Source organism: Nelumbo nucifera, chromosome 7, assembly GCF_055504915.1.
Source record: "Nelumbo nucifera cultivar China Antique chromosome 7, China Antique-T2T, whole genome shotgun sequence".
In the NCBI taxonomy this organism is placed as follows: Eukaryota; Viridiplantae; Streptophyta; class Magnoliopsida; order Proteales; family Nelumbonaceae; genus Nelumbo; species Nelumbo nucifera.
In genome coordinates this window covers 6,374,314-6,395,232 of record NC_142655.1, presented here as the reverse complement: position 1 = coordinate 6,395,232, position 20,919 = coordinate 6,374,314, and the positions used below count along the sequence as shown (strand labels likewise).

Sequence of the window (20,919 nt, the reverse complement as noted above, 5' to 3'; positions counted from 1 at the left end):
TTTCAAAGAGGACAAAAGAAAACAAAGAGTAAGTTAAAACACCATGCTTACCATTAACAATCAAAGGATTTACAGGTTTTTCTAGATGGCCTTTGGATCTAAATGAAGCACAAGGAAGAAAAAAAGATGGTGTAGAACATGTAAGAACTCCCATCCTCTCTGTTAAGGCATGGAAAACAGGAAATTGTAATCACCGCAGTGGAAAAAAGCTGTTCAAAGGAGCCTGTTGAACTACAGGAAGTGGTAATGGCAGAAATCCACAACTCCCAGTTACAAACAAGGTGCTTACATGGCTAACCAAGTAGCCAATGATGCACAGAATCTCATTGAATCATGAAACTTGGACCAGGACAGCTTTTATACAGCAACTTTGAAAGAGAATAATATTTTAACAAGTGATCTGCATGAAAGAAACAGTCAGAATGCTGCTTACTGCTTAACTAACAATGATTCAACATAATTTCTTCTTTATCATGAATTCAGACTGTAATGCCACAGAATCATGACTAATTGAACCACCTATTGAAAAGAATAGGAGCAGATATCAGGAAGTTTATAATATCTGCACAGGTATTCCTCCTAACATGACTAAATTTGCAACAAGCATTTAGTTCTCCAAAACTTCAATTTTCTCATTTGATATTTAATATCTTATAGTTAATAACAAAAATATTGGTAAGTAGCAACGGTTCATGCAAAGAGGAAAAAAAGGTTTACCTAGTTGCTCCAATCACCCATTAAGACTCTGTTCTCAATCAAATTTTCAACAACCACTTTTCTTAAAAAAAAACAAGGTGATGAGGTTTTACCGAAGGGGGAGAGGGAGAGAAGGCCATTACTCATTTTTTGGACAATAAATAAAAACGAATATTTATTAAAAGAAAAAGGGGGTACAAGAAAGGTGATAAGATATCACCCACAAACAAGCAAAAGAAAAGATCCCAGAAGCTCTCCCTCCCCAACTTCTATCCAAAGCCCAAGCAAGAAAAACAATCCCACAACAAATACAAATAAAACCTCATAACCAATAAAAAAAAATCCTAAGATCAACCCTCCAAAAAACCCTTTCAACCCTACAAACCCATCAAGAGCTCCACAATATCTCTGAACCTCAAGACCCAATTAGATTGCTTTTCCTCAATCTTGAATGCAAACCTCGCTACTTCTCTTGTTGTGTTTCTTCATTTTCTCCACTTTCTTAATGGATCTGATCCCAAATAATCCCATCTCCAATCTAGCAAAAACCTTTGATACTTGGAATGTGATTTGATTTCCTTTTTCTTTTTGATAAATAAAACGTGATTTGATTTCTTTGAGATATGAATCTTTTGGCTGCATTAGGAATCTTCTCAATATCATTTGAGTTGCATGATTTAGCATTAATAATTTCTAGTTTCAATACCTCATTCTTTTCAAAGATCTGGTCAGCTATCAACTCACCATTCCCTTCAACTTCAACTACTCCTAATCTCTCTTGAACCTTAGTATTCCTTTCATTACTTCAAACCACCTCATGAGGTGACCTATTCTTTGGTTTACCCTTAAAAAGAAATCAAAGGCCTACCATATTTATCTTCCATTTCCTTAAACGATTTCCTTGCACCTTCCTCTCCCTCCTATAAAAAACAAGCCCAAAACATTGCTAACCTCCACCTCAGTATTTATCACTGTTTCCAAGTCAATTGAGCCTTCAGCTTCATGAGTTTTCATCAATGATAATATCTTCCTCTGAAGATTCACTCAAGTTATCATCACTATCTTCGGCCTCAATGTTTCCAATTTCTTTCCCTTTACCCTCTGTTAATGGTTTTCTTTGTATTCTTTCGTTTATACATTTTTACCTCTTTCTCCTTGCAGCCACTAAACCCAAGCTCCAAACCATCCTCTAGATTGACCACCCCCACCTCTTTTCTTCTCTTTTTTTTTTGATCAATACATCTTTTCTTCTCTTCTTTGCCTTCCACCTCTTTGAACACCAAAACTTCCTTCATTTGATCTCCAGTAACCCTTACCTCATCTTCATTTTTCACAGTACCCCTCTGTAAATCTTCGGTACAGGCAAAAGCCTCAGAATCCAACTCATCTGTGGTACCTAATAAATCCCTTACGGTCCCACCATCTTTAACCAAACCTATGTCTGTACCTTCACAAAATTGTAAACATTTTTATAACTCAAGATTTTGATCCATGGACTTCTCTTCCTTCTCTTTCCATAGTCTTCCTTCCTCCTTTGAATTGCAAGCATCCACACTGATTGAAGAAAAAATTTTCCTTCTTTTATGTTGTCTCTTAAAAGCCAAAGCACATTCCTTTATTGTAGCCTTCACAAGAAGCCTTCCTTTCAAAATTCTTACACAACCTTCAAGCTTTCCTGCTTGAAGCACCACCCTCATCAACCTGACTTCTTCCATCAACTGCTAGGTGAGCACTCCCATGATTTACCAAGCTAAAGTTTGGGGAAGACTGCCACGGCAAGGGATTGTTTCTGTGACCCCTACAAATTGAAGAGAGCTCAATTGGAGGCAATGATATATCATTCAAACCATCTGCTAATTGATCTATCAACTTGCCCTCCAAACTCATGTGATCACTTTAAGTGATCATGTGCCATATGATTAGACCTCTCCGACTGGGTTTGGAGACTTGAATCAACCATCCCACTCTGAGTCATTAAAGTTTTAAGACTTAAGACCCACTCACCCACATGTGATCGCTAGGCTCAACCCCACCCAGATCTCTGGGCCCTTGAGCCTTCTCCAATCCTCTAACCATAAAACTAGAAGCTCCCTGTTGGCCCATTTCCAACTGCTTTAAAGTAGCCCCATTCTCTTTTATGACAGGTGGCTCATCCCTCTTGCTATTGGCTAACACCTGCACATAAAACCTCTCTCAAAGCTGCTCTCAACTTCTCGATGAATGCCAACTAAGGACTTTTGGAGCACTAAAACCTTCCTTATGTATGTATATATAAATATATATATATATATTCTGTGATCTGGATTGTCAAAGCAACTATATCCACTTTCTCTTCAAGGAAACCAAGTAAAGCTTTGCTCTTGTCGAAGGGTGTTAACATTATCGACCCTTTCAGCCTAAGAAGATTACTAATAACCTAACCAATTGCAGCCCAACCATCCACCACCTCCTTTACAGAAACCACCCATCAATTCTCCCACTGCTCTCTCCCCTAGTTGAATGTTAACCTTCTTTCTCCAATAAAACTCACCATTGAAAACGTTTTTCTCCTTTGGCTCTTCCCCATTTGAACTTTTCCTGTCATGAGTAACTTTGGACTTCAATTCATTTTCTTTCACCTTCCCCAAAAATCTTGAAAGAAGTTAGAAATCTCTAACTCTTCCTTCAGGGAAATACACTCAAGGTCTGTTTGGTTTGCAGTCAGAATTGGAAATGAAATCCTACGAATCAGAATCGGAATGGTCTATTCCCCCTGCCTATTTGGTTCAGATGGGAATCAGAATCAGCTGGAATGGATTCTCATTCCCAGGGGAGGGGGATTGCCATTCCCTCAAATGGGGTAATGCCATTCCACCAGGAATGGGAATTGGATTCCGATTCTGCCCAACCAAATGGTTGGAATCAGAATGGACCATTCCAATTCCGATTCCAGGCCCCCATTCCCATGAACCAAATGGACCCTCAATGTTGGTCCTCAGACTTGAACCCACATTCTCAGCTTGCCAGCCTGAAATTTTATCATTACACCAAGAAATGGTAAAATATATAGCAATAAACCAAATATCAGCATCAGGATAATCAACAATCCATGTATTCGAATTCAGGATGCACAATCAACCACTCTGTCGTCACAGAACCAATATCAGCAATGATTCATCTATCACTTCGATGCTTTTCTTTCCAAATGCCCTAAACTCTAGAAAATGGAATCACACTCTATAAATTTTTGCTTTCTTTCCAGCACGGATAGTGGGCCAAGATAAGAAAACTTCATAAAGTTGATTTGGATGAGTCGGTGAGATTGAGGATGCCTAAATAAATAACCAGAAGAAGTATGACCAGGCAAAATGTACCACCTGAGAAGTAACAAATTGATGAACCACATCTTCTTCACAACTTTTGCATAAAAAACCTAGGCTTGTTAAATGAAATCTTCTAGATTTCAATTGATTAATTGTTAGAATATCATTCATAGATACTAATCCCAAATACTTTTAATGGAAAATCTTCAACTTGACTTCTAATCAGCACCTCGTACAACTTCACAGTGAACTTGTCATCCACACATTATTTCAACAATTTAGCATCTTCCAATTATGACCTGATCTTTACCTCTTTTAACTTTCAAAGTTTTTGACATACTTCTCTATTTCTCTGTCCAACAATGACCTTCTGAAAATCGGACACCATAGTTGTCAAGGCACCTAGACGATGAAATCTGAAAGTATAAAATCTAAAGATCCCTACCCCTCCCGAGCTACTTTATAAGTTTTTTATACTAACCAGCATACATGTATACTACCTATTAGCAATAAAATCATTCAAATAAGTAACTAAGTATAAGTTTCATATAAAAACATAAAATGCCATCATAAAATACAGCATTTAAATATATTAATATCAATGTTTAATAACCTGTCTCAGAACAACAAAAAAGGGGGAATGCAGCGAAAAAGGAGAGAGAAAAATAAGGAGACGGAACCCATGTTTCGTTCCCAAAAAAAAAAAAAAATCTTAAAAAAAGTAAAGAAAATAAAAATACAGGAGTAAAAGGACGACTTGGACTGTGTTTAAGGGCGCGGAGACCCTGTTTCAGGCCAATAAAAAGGGAGAATGCAGAAAAAAAAAGATAGAGAGAGAGAGAGAGAGAGAGAGAGAGAGAGAGAAATAAGGGGACGGAGCCCCTGTTTCATTACAAAAAAAAAAAAAAAAAACATTTTTAAAAAATAGTGCAAAAAATACAGGAAAATTTAGAAAGTTGGGGCGCAGCCGCTGTTTAAGAAGAAGAAGAAGAAGAAGGGGACAGAGCCCCTGTTTCGTCCCAAAAGTACTTAAAAAATGAAGAAAAATAAAATAACATGAAGATTTGGAGGAGGAAGAGGAGGAGGAAGAGGAGGCGGAGCTCCCTGTTTCGTTCCCAAAATTATTTCTTAAAAAAGTAAGAAGAAAAAAGTAGAAGAAACTTACCTGGAGGTCCCGGACGACTTAGACTGAAACAAATGGAAATTTCTCAGTCCTCGGTCCTCTCTTCTCTTCTTTATTTGTTTAGTCAGAGTGAAGTGTCGAGTGAAATTCTTTGTTAGATTCAGCGAGATCCATGTGATTTCTATACATTTTCATCTCTTACAATAACAGATGTTCAACATTAACTATTTGACAAAATGCTTGTGACTTTGGCTTGGAAGGAGTACAAACCTTTAGTTCAAATTCAGTTCTGCTATTCATCCAAATAATGGACTTCAAACTTCCTGAAAATACTTCTGATCCAATCCATCAAGTCCATTAAAAACCCTAAAACCTACCCACAAAAAATAAATAGTTTTGAGAGTTCTAATATATAGAAAAAAATATACTCGACCTATAACGAATCTATCAAATCAAAGGATAAAAGGTATAAATGAAAAGAGTTTGATAGCAGCAAACGGATACAATGACAGGATCAACGATAAATGATGAAGAAACAGACCCTAAGGAGAAGAATTAACGAAACAAAGACTTGCATATTCTCACAGTAAGCCGGAAATCAGAGAATTGTCCAGACTAGAGTTCATGTAAGATAAAAGTGGAAGCTTGAAATGCAAATGAAATTACGTTCAGCAGAGCGGTTGCATGGATAACGTGGATGGATCATGGGAGAGGGAACCGGAGGCCCGGAGGTGCCCAGTGCAAAAGGGGGAGAACGGATTGGCATCCGTGCGACGAAGATAGGGCCCATTCGCCATTAAAAATTGACCGGCGATCCACTGAGCGCGCTGTCATTGGATATCTGTACCCCTACGTGTCACCCGTTGGACAGAAAATAGATATTTGGTTGTGAATGTTGAAAAAAAAGGTTTTAAAATAATTGGGCTATACTACTCACGGCGACCTCACAGCCGCATCCCGTTTATTAAGAACATCTCCCCTAAATAATAATATAAAATTAAGGAAACATGTTGTCGGGCCGGTACTGTGAGTAGATCCGGATTCGTTTTAAAAGAGTAATGGCAGTGAGGCGGTTGGGTGCAATAGAGGCGAGGCCTAAGCCCGAACACTTCGGATCTGTTATTATAAATTATTCTCACATTCATGGAACGGGATCTATTCGTCACACGGGGGCGCCTAACATGCACATCCGCCGTGCATTGCGAACATCTTCCATAAATAATAACTTATAAATAAGGGAGATGTTCCCAATATATGGTACGATGTGCATGTGAGGCGCCCTATGTGAGGAGTAGATCTGTTCTTCACATTGATACCTACACAACGACAAGATCGAATCTACTCCTCACATTCGTATCCTATCATGTATTGGGAATATCTTTCGCACTTGTAAATTATTTTTCACGGAAGATGTTCTGAATGCACGGTGGATGTGCATATGAGGCGCCCTAGTGTGAGGAGCAGATCCCATTCCTCATGGAACACTATTGCCGTGTATTGAGAATATTTCCTCGTGAATGACAAAGAAGGTATATTAAGCCCAAGGCCTAAGCCTTAAAAAATAAAATTTCATGTATATAAACAATAAAATACCAAAAAAATAAATAAAAGAGATATGAAAAACATAAAATTATGATTTCGTATGGCTTATTTGATGTATTAGACATATGTTTATGGTCTGTTAGATTTGTTTTATGTGATTTTTTCTTAAAAACAATTTTTTTGGAAATTTTATAAAAAAATTGACAAGGTAAAAAAAAAATAAAGTATTCCTATAGGAAATTGACCAAGGCATTGTTTGAACAGACTTCTACTTTTAATTTTAAAAATATCAAAGTATAAGGTACATAAAATACTTTTACTTTGGTATTTTTGCTTTGAAAACCGTTTGGGTAAAAAAAATTGAAAAGTATATTTTCCAAAACATTAGTACCATTTTTTGTTTGACAAAAACACGTCCATTTTTACTTTCGATGATTTTGGGGTTCGAGATTCATAATAGCAGTCCAACTCTAGCAACAAGCGGAAGTAGGGTCAAGAGTTTTATTGAAGGATGGTCACATGTGACCACCTGTTCACACGAAAACAAAAGCACAATTTTGCCAAAAGCACGAAGTATAAAAAGTTGACTTCATGTTTTTGGGGTTTTTCATACTTTTAAAAGTATAAAAACAAAAGGTATAAATTACATAATACAAATGCTATGTCATGTTTTTCATACTTTCATAGATTCAAAAGTAGAAAGTGTTTTATAAAATTCTATCCAAATAAGACCTAACTCTATCCTTATTGTTTACATACCTCAAAGTTTTTTGATAATTAATATTATCCTTAAGTACTAATGTAAAAAAATAATATATCAAATTTGCCCTTCAATGTTTTTCAAATTTTCAAAATAAAATAAAATCCAACTAATAAAAAAATTTTAGGAAAATGAAAAACAGATCGTTGCTCTATCTCCGTCTTCACCTCTACCTCCGCTTCATCTCCATCTCTATCTTTGCCTCTGTCTCCATCCGCGTCCTTCTTGTTGTTCTTCCTCAACAACCCGACGACAATGTTTTCATGGGATTTTCCTTGGCTTCCTGCTTTCCATCCGCACCACAGGCGGATGCGCGGTAGAATTCGTGGTGGTGCATCAAGATTCCAACCGAGAGAAGGCAGCCTTTAGAAGCAACATGTTTCGGAGAGCTTTGCATGGAAGCTTTCTTAGAACACGAAGGGGCTTTCTTGTGCTCTTTTATGTGAAAGACGATATTAAGATGACAAAACTCTTTTTTTTTCCTTTTTCAGAAGCAACCACGCTATTTACGTCCAAAAATTTGGGTCATCCAATGTTTTGATGACTAATTTTGCTTCCTGTGAATGAAGCTACTGTTATGTGATTTAATGGCCAACCTGAATTAGTGATCAGATGAAGCTGACCCATATGAAAGACGACTTTGAAAGTAGGTTTAAGCTCACGATGAACAAGCTTTACGCATGGAAAGCCTCACGATGAATAATTAAGGATTACAAAAAAGCCTCACGTCACAATCTTTAGCTATTTCACATTTCCACTTACTCCTTAAGCTACTACTGTACTTCTCCTCGCCAATAGACCCCTTTTCCGAATAAGGTGATGGAAGCGGAAGAGGTGAGGATGTTCGACTCAACCCCTCCGACTCGGAAAGTAGATGATATGCACTCACCTCATCTCTCCTGCCGCTCCTCGTTCGTTTTCTCCACCAAATAACCAAATAGGAAGTTCTAGAATCAAAGGAAAGGAGGAGTTATCAGAGATTGGAATTAACGGTAATGAAAGTTTTAAATCATTATTAGAAAACTTAAGGATATTTTAAGAAAATATATAAATATTAAGGATAGAGTTAGTCAGTTTCCTAAAAAGAAATTTGCCTATAAATTAATAACAAAGACCAATTAAAATAAAAAAGAAAAAAAAATCAAAGAGGTAATTGGTGCGGAATGGGATTATTTGCTTTAGCATTTTTATACAATTAACCATCGAAGCGGTTGATGCAGCTCGACCCACCAGCAAAGCCTTGTCTGGTGAAGTTCATTCTCACCGTCTGACCCTCTGCCTATCAATGGATGTTCAATAAAACTACTCAACCAATGACTAACAAGCCCTAATTCTATTTCTGTCCTTTTTGCCTTAATTTCATTTATTACCCTTGTTTGAACATTGATAGGGAATCTATTTGAAGCTTAGGCCTTTGATAATACAAGGTGAAAGGCTGAAGGCATAGGATTCAAGAAACTTAATTCATGCTGGAGATAAAATCTATCAAAGGCGAGGCGCTCGCCTTTTGTTCATGCTCGCCTTAAGGCATAGGCCTTTAGCCTCGCTTAGTTAGCCATTTAAAACTATGGGGAGAAAATAAGAGCTAGGGGAGAAAACAAGTCACTCAGTCCATTGGTTATGATTTTGTGAAGATCTAAAAGAATGAGATAAATAGTTTTAGGTGGTGTGGTATTTGGGACCAATGTTGCATTTTTTTTTTTTTGTGTTTTAGAGGAGTGAAAAGGATTAAAGGAATAGTTGAGGTGTTGTTTTGTTTTACTGGTATGTCAATGCAGTGAAAAGGGCATGAGCAGGATGAAAAGGAAGTGAATAAATAGGTCTCATCTCTCTCTCTCTCTCTCTCTAAAGGCATGGTACCGGAAGAGCTTTGGCCAATCAAAGCACCCCCATGAATTGTGATTAATACCACTTGATTGGTTGCCTCTTTCTTTTTTTTCTAGTGGCTAATGCAGAATAACCTTTTTAAGAACATTGAATAGTCTTGCATGGAACAAATAAATGAGCTCTATTTGATCAAATTTTGTTTTCTATGGAGAGAATTGTTAGGGGTACTTTTGGATCAAACAATTATGGGCTTATGCCTTTTAACATTTTCCACTAAATTTAGGTGATCATGTTACTATTTTCAGATGGTAAAACAAAAAATGTCGATTAAGTAAATGGGTTGCAGAGTATAAAGGGTGTTTTAGTACAATGAACACTATATGATAGATTTAAGTAAATTTGTGAAACTGTAGAGGGTGTTCTAATAAATGACCCATAAATAAATAATATCATAATATATTAATAGGTATTGTTTTCTTTTTCTTGAAACTTAGCAAGACTTATGGACCACCAATTTCGTGCAATTGAATATTTTTTAATATATAATAATATAAAATAAAATACACATTATATGTTAGTGGATTGAATCAGATTTTTTTGTCCTATATTGAATCAAAGGGTGGTTCAAATTCAATCTAATAAGCAAACAGATTGTATTTCTTGATCCGATTTGATTCGATAATCTGCTAAGGGATATTTCAAATCGGGCGGATTGAGATCAAATCCAAATTGGATCATGATTTGATTCACTTGCACCCCTAAAACATAAGGGTAAAATATAAAAACTTCCCCTAGGGTTTTTGACAATCATAAACCTCACTTAAGGTTCCACTTTAACAAAAACCTATCTTGCAGCTTTGAAAAAACCTGCAACTACCTCCTTTATGTCATTGCCCCATACAGAAAAAACATTTGCCCAATGAATTAGTTTTTATGAAATACCCATTTTACCCTTATGTCCATCAATTTAGATGGAGATTTACTAAAATATCCCTAAAATAACTTTTAACTTGCATCACCCATTTCCCCGGGAGAGATTCCTCGTTTCATCCTTTCACTCTCCACTGTAACACTCCATCCAATTGACAGGGGCAACAATCACCCTAGAGAAAGAAGACAAAGTTGGCCACTATAAATTTTATAGAATGTAGGTGGTTCACATGAAACTTTAGTAGGAATCTTATATGCTATAGAAGCCATATAAATCAGATTCGAGGGTTTTTCTAGTTCTCTATCCACTCATTTGATGCCTACTTTGACATCTATCACACAATTGTTGACATGTTAAGAAAACGGCTAAAGAAGGAAGCTATATAATTTGAAGGGTGGTAATTGCATGTTTTTCAAAATTACATGGAAGTTTTTGTTAGAGTGAAACCTTGGGGGAGGTTTTATGATTGTTGGAAACCTCAAGAGAGGTTTTTATATTTTACCCTTAAAAAGACTTTCATACATGGCCAACTCATCCATTCTCAACCAAACTCGGACAAGCCTTGGGTGTCTATCTGGATAACCTAGCTGGATAAGAATTGAATTGTTGGGTTTAAAGCTTCGGGGAGGAAGGCCCCTAATTCAGAGGTTGCCTATAAGCTTGAAGAAGGCCATGCAAGAATTGGTTATGTGCTAAGAGACTGTAGAGGAAGAAACCTTTGGGTGGATAATGCTGTCTCGAGGTGTAGCTTGGTTGTGGAGGCTAAGAGTCTTGCTATTAGCTGAGCTAAAATCTCTTGCAAGAAAAAACTCGGTGCACACAGAATCCAATCACACATTGGGGATATTTCCTGTACATGTATCATAGGGAGATGTTCCTAATGTGAGTTTTACCCTTGCTTTTCAGAGTGCGTGCAAAGTTTTTTTTTAGGAGATCCCATTGCCCATTAGATTGGGTGTTTGAGAAGCTAAGTTCTTGGGATGTTTCATTATGATGGGATTTCTTGCAAGTAAAAACTCTACACATACTTTGAAAAGCATGGGAATCCAATTGCACATTAGGAACATGCACAGAGTTTTACCTACAGAAGACCCAAGAATTGATTCTTTGGTGGCAACCCAGGGTTTGCAAGAGCCCAACAGAAGTAGCTTCTTGGCCCTTCCTTGTTTTAAATGACATTTGGGCCTTAGCCCAACTCTATTCCAAATGTTTCCAACATGTTCCTTCGGCTACAAATGAGTTGGCCTATGCTATAGCCAATTGGGCTTTGTCTAGGGAGGGAGGCACAATCTTCTCTTATTGTGAGTGGGTTGTTCATCTAGCCCATCAAGATTGTTGGATTTTAGTCTCATTACGAATTAAATCCAATGGAGTTTGATTGATCAATTACATGAAGAAACACACTTGCACACATATATTGGAAAATAATGTTTTCTCTTATTAAAATCAGTTTTCTATTTGTCCTACATTGGAAAATTACTAGACTTGTTTTAAGTTTTTAAATAGGAACTCATTTACACTCCTTAGAAATATAAAGAGTAGAGCATGGATGCATGCTACCGCACAATGCGCGCGCATGCGTGTGTGTGGTGCAATGAACCACTTTAGAGGCATACTTTGTGTGATCCATGTAAGGCGACAGATTTTTGGTGTAAGGCTGACCGTTGATGATTTCAACGGTCACGATCCGATTGGGTGTGATCAAAATGCACTATTCAAAGTTAATAGTCATTTACTATTAACTACCTTTTAACAGTCACAATGTTTGAAATTGTGACTATTCAAAGAGCCTTTTCTGAACCTGCACCCTCCTCTTTTCCATGACTTTTCATAAACTATTTAAGGAATGTGAATCAAGCAATTGAACATAAGTTTTCGAAAATCACTTTTGTCTCTCTTAGTTCAATCTGCTACTGTCTCATATAGAAGGTTTCTTCAGAGACTCTTCAACTTTGTTGGTCGTAGATTCTCTCATAAGGCTCTGTTGTATCCTGTGAACGAATTTTCCTATAACCCAACAGCAAACTTAGTAAAACTGAGTAGGGAAAATAATGTTCTAAAGATAACGTCTTCAGGCATGCCTCAAAACGCTTCTCCTTCAAGTTTCTATAACCCCATTTTACCAACAATTTTAGAACGTTATTTTGCAATAGAGGCAGAAGCAAGCATAACTTCGATCAAGATGATGAACTAAAACCTTGTTTGACTTGACCAGTTCGATAGAGCAAATGTTAGTTGATGGCAAGGCAAGATCTTCTTTCTGACCACACTGAAATTATACTATTTATTTGATCTGAATCAGCAACCTCTTCTAGAACCCACTAACAAAGACACTAAAAGGCTAAAGAAGGAAAGATCAAAACAAGAAGAGGATTCACTTTTGTGTTGATGACTATTGAATGCCTTATCAGACCGGCTTTACAACTTCTATAAGGAACTCTTATCTCCATAAAAAATTTGGAAGGCTTTGGATTTCAAGTACAATGTTCAAGAAGTAGGTACGGACAAATATCTTATTGTAGAATACTTTGACTTCATCATGAACGACCATAAGCCCATATTGGAGCAAGTTCACGAACTACAAGTGATAGTTAACAGAATTTGATCCTTCGACATCATCCTTCTTGAATCTTTCCAAGTGGAAGCAATAATTGACAAACTCTCATCATCTTGTAAGGATTACAAGAAGAAGCTTTTGCATAAAGCAAAAGAATTTACCTTGGAGCAAATTCAACAACACCTTCGTATTAAAGAAGAGTTTCGGATTAGAGACAGTAGGGATAAGACCCTAGCTTGTATGCTGAAGTCTAAGGTAAACTTTGTGGAAAATATATTAAAAAAGATTAATCATGCATTATAAGTAAAGAAGAAGGACCGGAACTTCAAGAAGAGAAACAATAAGAAAGAGTCCTACTATGTTTATGGAAAGAAGGGGCACTATGCCGAAGTCTAACGACATCAGAAATGTGGAACCAAGCCTACAAACATGATGGAAGACAATCTAGTGGCCATGACCGCTAAAGTGAGTATGGTAGAATCATCTTCTGGATAGTGATTTGGTTCAGGCGCCATAGTCCATGTTTGCAAGACAAGTCCTTATTTAAGACGTATGAAGAAGTGCTGGTGGCCAAAATGTACAAATGAGAAACCAAACATGTGCCAAAATTGTTGGAAGAGATAACCTGGAATTGAACTTACCTCTTGAAAAACACCAACCCTCTTGAATGTTCTCCATGTTCCTTACAATAGAAAGAAATTGGTCTCAATAAATATTGTCTGCAAGAGGGGATTTAAAGTTTTATTTGAATCCAACAAGCTAATCCTATCTAAAAATGGGATGTTTGTTGGAAAGGGATATGGTTGTAATGGTATGTTCAAATTGAGTATTAAGGAAGAAAAAATGTTTTGCTTATATTGTTGATTATTTGTCTTTATGGCATGATAGATTAGTACACTTGAATTTTAGATCCATAAAGAACATGAGTAAACTTGGTTCAATTACATATAGTAACGAATTAAATGATAAATGTAAGATGTGCGTAAAATCTAAAATGGCCAAGAATCATTTCCCAGTGTTGAGAGAAATTCTCAACTTCTAGAACTAATTCATTTTAACATCTATAAACTAAATGATGTATTAACTAGAAGAGGCAAAAGATATTTCATAACTTTTATTGATGTTTTTTCAAGATACACTTATTTCTATCTTATGAGAACTAAGGATAAAGCCTTTGACATGTTTAAACAATACAAAACTGAAGTTAAAAATCAATTGAAAAGGAAAATTAAAATACTCAGAAATGATAGGAGTATTGAGTACTTTAAGAATGGGTTTAATTACTTTTGTGAAGAATTTGAAATAATACATCAATGCTCTGCTCCCTATACCCCTCAACAGAATGGCTTGGCCGAAAGGAAAAATAAAACTCTTACAGAAATGATAAGCTATATGCTGATGAAAGCTAATGCCACCACTAAACCTGTGGGGGGAAGCACTCCTAACAGTTTGCCATTTACATAACATGATTGTTTCTAGAGTTAATAGCTTAGCATACCTAAAAGTATGGAGGTATTTAGCATATTACAGAGTTCTAGACTCTAAAAGAACCAAATTAGGATTCAGAGCAAAAAGAAATATGTTTGTTGAATATGCAGAATATAGCAAAGCCTATAGGCTTATAAATTTGGAGTCCAACAAGAAAAATGACAAAAACTCAACAGGAAAAATTCAGATCTCAATACCTATTGATAACAATGTGATTGAAAGAAGAAATGACACAACTATAACATGTATAGTAGAACCCAAAAGAAGTAAAAGATAAAGAATAGAAAAATACTTAGGTTCTGATTTTATCTCTACTCAATCAATTGTGTTCTTGTTTAGGCTGATAGAGAAAATGTTTTAAATAAGATACCAATTACAAGGATCAAAATTTTGTCACGTATCAGCCCGTATCAACTTATATGTATCGTATCAGAGCCCTCTCGATATGCCCCTGTAGGGGGTGTTTCGGGTTAACGAGTGGTTCAGGGGGTAGACCGGCCCCTTTGAACTAGTTTCAGAAACAATAGTACCGATATAGGTTGATACGTTCTATCGACATATCGGCATGTATCGATATTTGGAACCTTGACCCATTGTATTAAACATTGAAAATAATCCAAAAACCTACAATGAGGTCGTGACCTCTGGAGATGCTGCCTTTTGGAAGGAAGCTATAAATGATGAATGAATTCAATAATGTAAATGGGTGTTTATAAGAAAGTACAACATTGATGAAACTGTAAAAACTTTTAAGGCTAGATTAGTAGCCAAAGGATTTAGTCAAAATGAAAGGGTTGACTACTTAATTTAACACCTATGTGCTAGTGGCTAGAACAATTTTTATAGCACTAGCATCTATTTATCACTTATCTGTTCATCAAATGAATGTTAAAACTGTTTTCTTAAATGGTGATTTAAATGAAAAGTCTACACGGAACAACTAGAGGGATTTGTCCTTCTTGGAAATGAGAAGAAAGTCTATAAACTAGTTAAATCAAGTGTGATTAGGAGGCACTATTCAAAGTTATCAGTCACAATGTTTAAAATTGTGATTGTTCAAAGAGCATTATCTGAACAACACCTTCTTCTTCACCACGACTCTTCATAAATTATTTAAGTAATATTAATTAAGCAATTGAACACAATGATATATACACTAAAATCAAATCACCTTTGGCGTTTGCATGTAATTAAAATAGGAACGCAAGGCAGCAATTCTTAACATGCCCTCAATCGAGGCAAACTTTGATGTTATTTGGTGTATGGGTGCTTCGTTTCAATGTTTGTGGTTGAATTTAACATTGGAAATTGAGAAAATAAAGTATTTTCGTGCATAAAAATGTGGTTTTAAACACATAAGTGAGCACCACTAGGTGCCACCAAATGCCACATAAGTCAGATCGAAACCACCCCCCTTGTTGAGGGCATACCATTTTGAGGCTTCTTCTAATACCACAATGGACCAAGGTTCAGAGAACTGCGACGCTCAGTGCTCAAAAATCAAGTATCAGGTATGTGAGCATATCAATACACTTTACTTTTTTAGTTTTTAGGTTTGACAATCTGCAGATGGGTATGGTTAGATGATCATTACCATTTAAATGTATTAAATCTACCTAACTCAAGTGTTGCATATTGGTGACATTGAAAATAGATACATATCGTATGAACCTTGTAATGTACAACCTAGTAGATGTTTAGTTGGAGGAATTGGTTTGCTAATTTCAATTTATAATTTTGTCATATCATCCAATTCCCCAAATTGTGAAAAAAAAATCCCATTAGATAAGACTGATCTGTCAAAAGCCAAAAAGGAAATTAATCATTCTCAGTTTTCAAATTCGAGTCAATCTCCAAAGCTTACAATTTGCTTGAAAAATCAGGGGTGGTTCTCAAATTGATTTCTATCAGGGTAGTAGCATGTCTAGGGCAATGATGTGCAAACTGATAATGTTATGACAGTAAATGTTTACAGGAAAAATCACCTCATCGGCCTTATATACCGGAAAGATATGATACCTGAAAAGCTTTACCCAAGCAGAAACCTGGGAGAACTTTGGCTGCACGTTCTGATGGGTGTGGGGTAAAAGAAAAGAACGTTTGCAATCAATATTCTTATAGCCAAAAAGACTAAGGGACAAGATGCTCTCAAACATCCTAAACAACAGAGTTTTTCTTAGAAACCCACATGCATTTGAAATTTTGAATGAATGCCAATCATTCGCGCATGCCCGCTGGCTTCGCATCAACGGAGTTGATGGTTTCTATTGGATTTTCCAAACATTCAAATCAACCTTTCATTTCCTTATTTCCTTCCAGGTAACAAGAGATGCTTGCCTTCTAAGCATCTCCACTAAAAGATGGACATGCAAAAGGATGGATTGCTCCTTGAATCTTGAAGAGATAATTGAGGGTGTTTGGGTTGTTTAAAAGAGAGTTTTTTTAATTATTAAAGCTCAGTTTGGAAGGAGTATAAATGCAAATATGTAGAGTGCTATTTTGTATTATTTTATATATATTTATAGTATAAATATTTGTATTTACACTCTTTCCAAACTGAGCCTAATAAATATTTACACTCTTTCCAAACTGAGCCTAATAAACAATGGCTTGTTCAGGAACCACAAACAACAGCAATTGGTAATTTTTCCCTTCATTTCGGGCCATACTCGAGTTTGTGATCGGATATCGTTTGCGGACACATCTTTCATTCATTGAATCACTGAAATAAAAGAGATCGCTCGGTGAAGAGGTACTAGTACTCACAACTAAAGCCATTCTTTTCTTGACTGTGAAATTTAGCCACGTGCCTACAGAAATGAGTAAAAGTTCAAATAAGAATGCCACGGAATATTTAATTTCAATCACGGCACAAATGCACAATGAATAACAGAACAACATCATGGCACAATGAATAGAACCAACTCTACACTTAGGGCTCCAAATACATGCTAAAACCAAGAGACTAATAATAGTATCGGTATGCCATTGGATTAATATAGAAAAAAAATATCAAGGAGATGTTCTGCTAGACGGGTTGTTTAACAGAGGAATACAAATGATCCAGTTGGCTTTCCAGTGCCAATGTGGTTGGGGGGTCTCAAAAGGGAGCCATTTGCTCCTTTCATTCTCTATTCATGCAGAAAATTTCAGATTAAAAATTTAAAATCACCTTGTCATGCTTCCAAGGAAAGCACTTCTTTAAATTTCAATTCTTAATTGAAAAAAAAAAGAGTTTAGCTTTGGATCAATGTTGCAAGACTCGGACTGGACTAAAATCAGTATGCTCACTGGAACATTTTTTTTTCCAGTTAACTGGATGGTTACCCGTTCAACCCATAAAAACCATCATTTAACTGGGACCTGAAAAGGTCACTGGGTCACCGGGGCAGCAGTTCAACTGTCTGGCCTGGTGAGTCCTACAACACTGCTATTAAGGGGGAACATGTGACAGATTCAAAGAATCCCTTACGAGTTACGGCCTTGCCCAAAATTGACCCATCTGTGATTTAAGAAACTTTTCTCCTATTATTAACAGAAAAGTAGCAATATTTGCATTGAACCCACAGACCACTATTCAGTGCTGGAAAAGCCAAAATAAAGGACGCAAGACTTGAAATTTCTAGAAGATGACAAAGTACTAAATACAACAATTTTTTATGGCAAGCAAAGTGACTAAATAAGAGACCATAAAAGAATTGATTGGTAATGATTAAATGAACCGAAAATTTTGAAACTTGGTGGAATACATAAATTCTTCATGTGTTTTGCATGGACAGAGTTGCATGCAAACATCCGCACAAAGCTGACATTTTATTGAAGGATCTCTTCCCCGCAAAATATTAGATGTAATAAGGCTATAGTTTACAAACACATCCGTCTTAATGTGAGAAGGAAACAGAAAGGTTATAAATGGAAATATCTTGACTGTATCAAGATCATTCTCGAAAACATTCTGGAGGATTCCAATGAGGCACCTCCTCCAAGCTGAAATCGTAAGTTACAAAAAGGAAAAAATGAAAGAATAAAAGAAAAAATGGATGAGACAAAAGGACAAAACATCTCAAACAATGATTACAATATTCCGTCTACAATGATAACTAGCACCAAGTAAACAAAGAATCAGCTGATGTTTGGGCCTGCAAACACTCACCTGGAGTCTCAAAAGCTTTCAAGCCGAATTGGTTATTTGAGGATGTTTAGTTTCTTTTCTAGACAATAAAAATGATGCATCTCCTCTACTGAACTATATCAGCAACCAGCAGCCTTCAGAAAGTTATCATATGGACTTGATGCTGGCAACCTGAAGTTGGAATGATGTTGGTACTCAACTGCACACAACATTGGAGTAGTGCCAACTGATGATTTGCATCCTTTTGCACTTAAATCATGATCAAGGAAAGGATTACCGGTCTGCAGGTTCAAATTCTTCTCTAGTATTAGATACCTTATCTAGGAAGACTGCATATTTTTATGTAAATATGCATGCAAAGCAGATATGCTTTATGAATGCATGGGTCATATATGTGTGTATGCAGGCGAATAGGTGTGTGATGATATAAATCAAGGAAACATAAATAATATAAGTACCAGAGGTAAACCCATGTCAACATGGGAATGAGATGATATTGTTTTTGCTTCGTTGTGATCTTGTACAGAGATGCTAATTAAATTTTCTAGTTTCTGTTGAGCAGTCGTGAAAGTTGACAGTTTTTTCTGTTTTCCCTTCAAAAGGGTCTCACAATGTAAGGCTGTTTCCGTATATGGTACATCAGGTGTGGTTGACACTGAAAATCTTCCAACTTGACGTGCTGTATCCAGGACCTGTACACATTTCACCCACTTGAGCACAAGGTATGACATAGATTAAATTCAAACAAGTGATAACTAGGATTTAATTATCCATTCTGATTGGTTTGTTCACCAATTGGTGATCTCTTATAAATGTTACACATTTTATCCAATAGTAAAAAACAAGGTTTTAAAAGGCTAAAGGTGTAGCTGAGGCATAATGACTTGAGAAGGTGATGCATAAGCCTCAAAAATTAAAAAAAAAAAAAGATTAACTAAAGTTTATAGTATGCTTCCTGATTTGTCTTTTCATGCTGAACAGAACAGAATAATGAAATAAGATTCATGTAGCTGACCTCATATAGTTGGGACAAAGCTTAAACGATGATGTCTTCTTGTCTTTGAAACTAAATTTATATTGTCATATGCAAAGAAATAATTATACAGGGTGGAGTATGTGGGTACTTATCAGAATAAGTAAAAGATGAAATGAAACGACAAGGAAGAGAAGGGAGGAATGGTGTATAGGACAGGAGGAGGGGGGATGGGATGTGAGAGAAGGGAAATCCCACATTGGTTAGAGGAAAAAGAACTCTAACTAATCTTCCATCTATACAATCCCCCGATTTCCATTCTACATTGTCCTTATGAAGTTGGATTGCCCAGATTTTGCAGTACCAAAATTGAAGAATGCAGATTTAAGGCAAATCATCCTTCTGAATTTAAGGATCAATAGAGAGTGGGAAGATCACTCTAGTGTGATAAAGTTTGGGACACTTGCATGTGAGTGTTGGATCTAGAGGTGCAACTTTTCCGGGTTAGGGTTGGGATTTTGTCAAAATTTCAATAGGCCCAACCCGAAACCCGAGCCCGAAATAGTGTAAACTGTTAACTCGGAAGAACCCAACTTGCACCCCTAGTTGGATCCTTTTCGTAGATAAAATATAGAGAACTATACTATCTAGAGCTTATACTTTACAAGTATTTTAACTTTGTGGTTGTCGAGCCTTTGTTCATGACTTGTCTCCTTCCCGTGGTAAGTTGGATCCTTGGTCTATTCCGTGTATCTTCCTTGGGTATCTCTATTCTCAAAAGGGTTACCGGTGCTTTAATCCCGTCAGTCATAAGTACTTTGTTTCTATGGATGTTTCCTTTTTTTTTTTTTGAGTCTGAACCCTTCTATCCTACTTTTCCTTAGGGGGAGTGTAATACAAAAGAGGAGAATTAGGTTTGTCAGGTCCATCTCCCTTCCATTCCGAATCATGCTCCTTTTTGTGTCTTCCTGCGTAAGCATTGTAGAGATCAATAATGTTCTATAGATGTGGAGTTGTCGGATACTAAGCAACTGACACTGTCAGAAACCTAGGAGGTAAGTCCAATTGAGCCAGGTACCCTTGTTCCTATTGATTCCTCTATTCTCGTTTTAGTTGTTGATTGTGTGGATGACCTCGACATTCCTATTTCCCAAAGAAAGGGTGTGGAGTCATGCACTACCAAACATCCCATTGCCCATTATATGTCTTATGACCACATTTCTCCCTCTTATCATGCATTCTTGTTTGCCATTGACAGTATCCCCATACCCAAAAAAGTGTGGTTGAGGACTTGAAAGTACCCTGAATGGACAGATGCTAAGAAGGAGGAAATTAATGCTCTCTACAAGAATCATACTTGGGATTTGGTGGATCTTCCAAATGGAAAAGACCTAGTGGGGTGTAAATGGGTATTCACAGTAAAGCACAAGGCAGATGGGAGTAGAAAGGTACAAAGCAAGGCTGGTAGCAAAGGGGTACATTCAAGTGTATGGTGTTGATTATGATGAGACATTTGCACTAGAAACAAAAATGAATTCAGTTCAGGTTCTTCTATCATTAGTTGCAAATCTAGATTGGGAGTTGCACC

General features: G+C 36.6%; 2 protein-coding genes across 18 annotated transcripts in view; both read right to left on the bottom strand.

Annotated features, from left to right (window-relative positions):
- Window positions 1–5,940, bottom strand: part of LOC104597385 (1-acyl-sn-glycerol-3-phosphate acyltransferase LPAT1, chloroplastic-like) — a 28,073-nt gene extending 22,133 nt beyond the window's left edge. For 2 of the 10 annotated variants that reach the window (XM_019197836.2, XM_088891612.1), the window contains exons 1-4: window positions 5,663–5,801; window positions 5,392–5,494; window positions 290–400; window positions 52–159 (exon numbers count right to left, since the gene is read on the bottom strand). In XM_019197836.2, coding sequence (XP_019053381.1) covers window positions 52–154 — 103 coding nt within the window. In that variant the 5' untranslated portion in view covers window positions 155–159; window positions 290–400; window positions 5,392–5,494; window positions 5,663–5,801. Of the gene's footprint in view, window positions 1–51; window positions 401–717; window positions 4,803–5,163; window positions 5,232–5,391; window positions 5,495–5,662 lie in introns of those variants that run through there. The other 8 variants (XM_088891608.1, XM_019197830.2, XM_088891609.1 and 5 more) reach the window with 8 other exon arrangements.
- Window positions 5,941–16,648: 10,708 nt separating this feature from the next.
- LOC104597386 (protein SEMI-ROLLED LEAF 2-like) overlaps window positions 16,649–20,919 on the bottom strand; it is a 161,394-nt gene continuing 157,123 nt past the window's right edge. For 2 of the 8 annotated variants that reach the window (XM_088891601.1, XM_088891602.1), the window contains 2 exons: window positions 18,817–19,050; window positions 17,955–18,654 (listed from right to left, as the gene is read on the bottom strand). In XM_088891601.1, the coding sequence (XP_088747727.1) occupies window positions 18,478–18,654; window positions 18,817–19,050 (411 nt within the window). In that variant the 3' untranslated portion in view covers window positions 17,955–18,477. Of the gene's footprint in view, window positions 17,037–17,954; window positions 18,655–18,816; window positions 19,051–20,919 lie in introns of those variants that run through there. The other 6 variants (XM_010258877.3, XM_088891603.1, XR_016078635.1 and 3 more) reach the window with 5 other exon arrangements.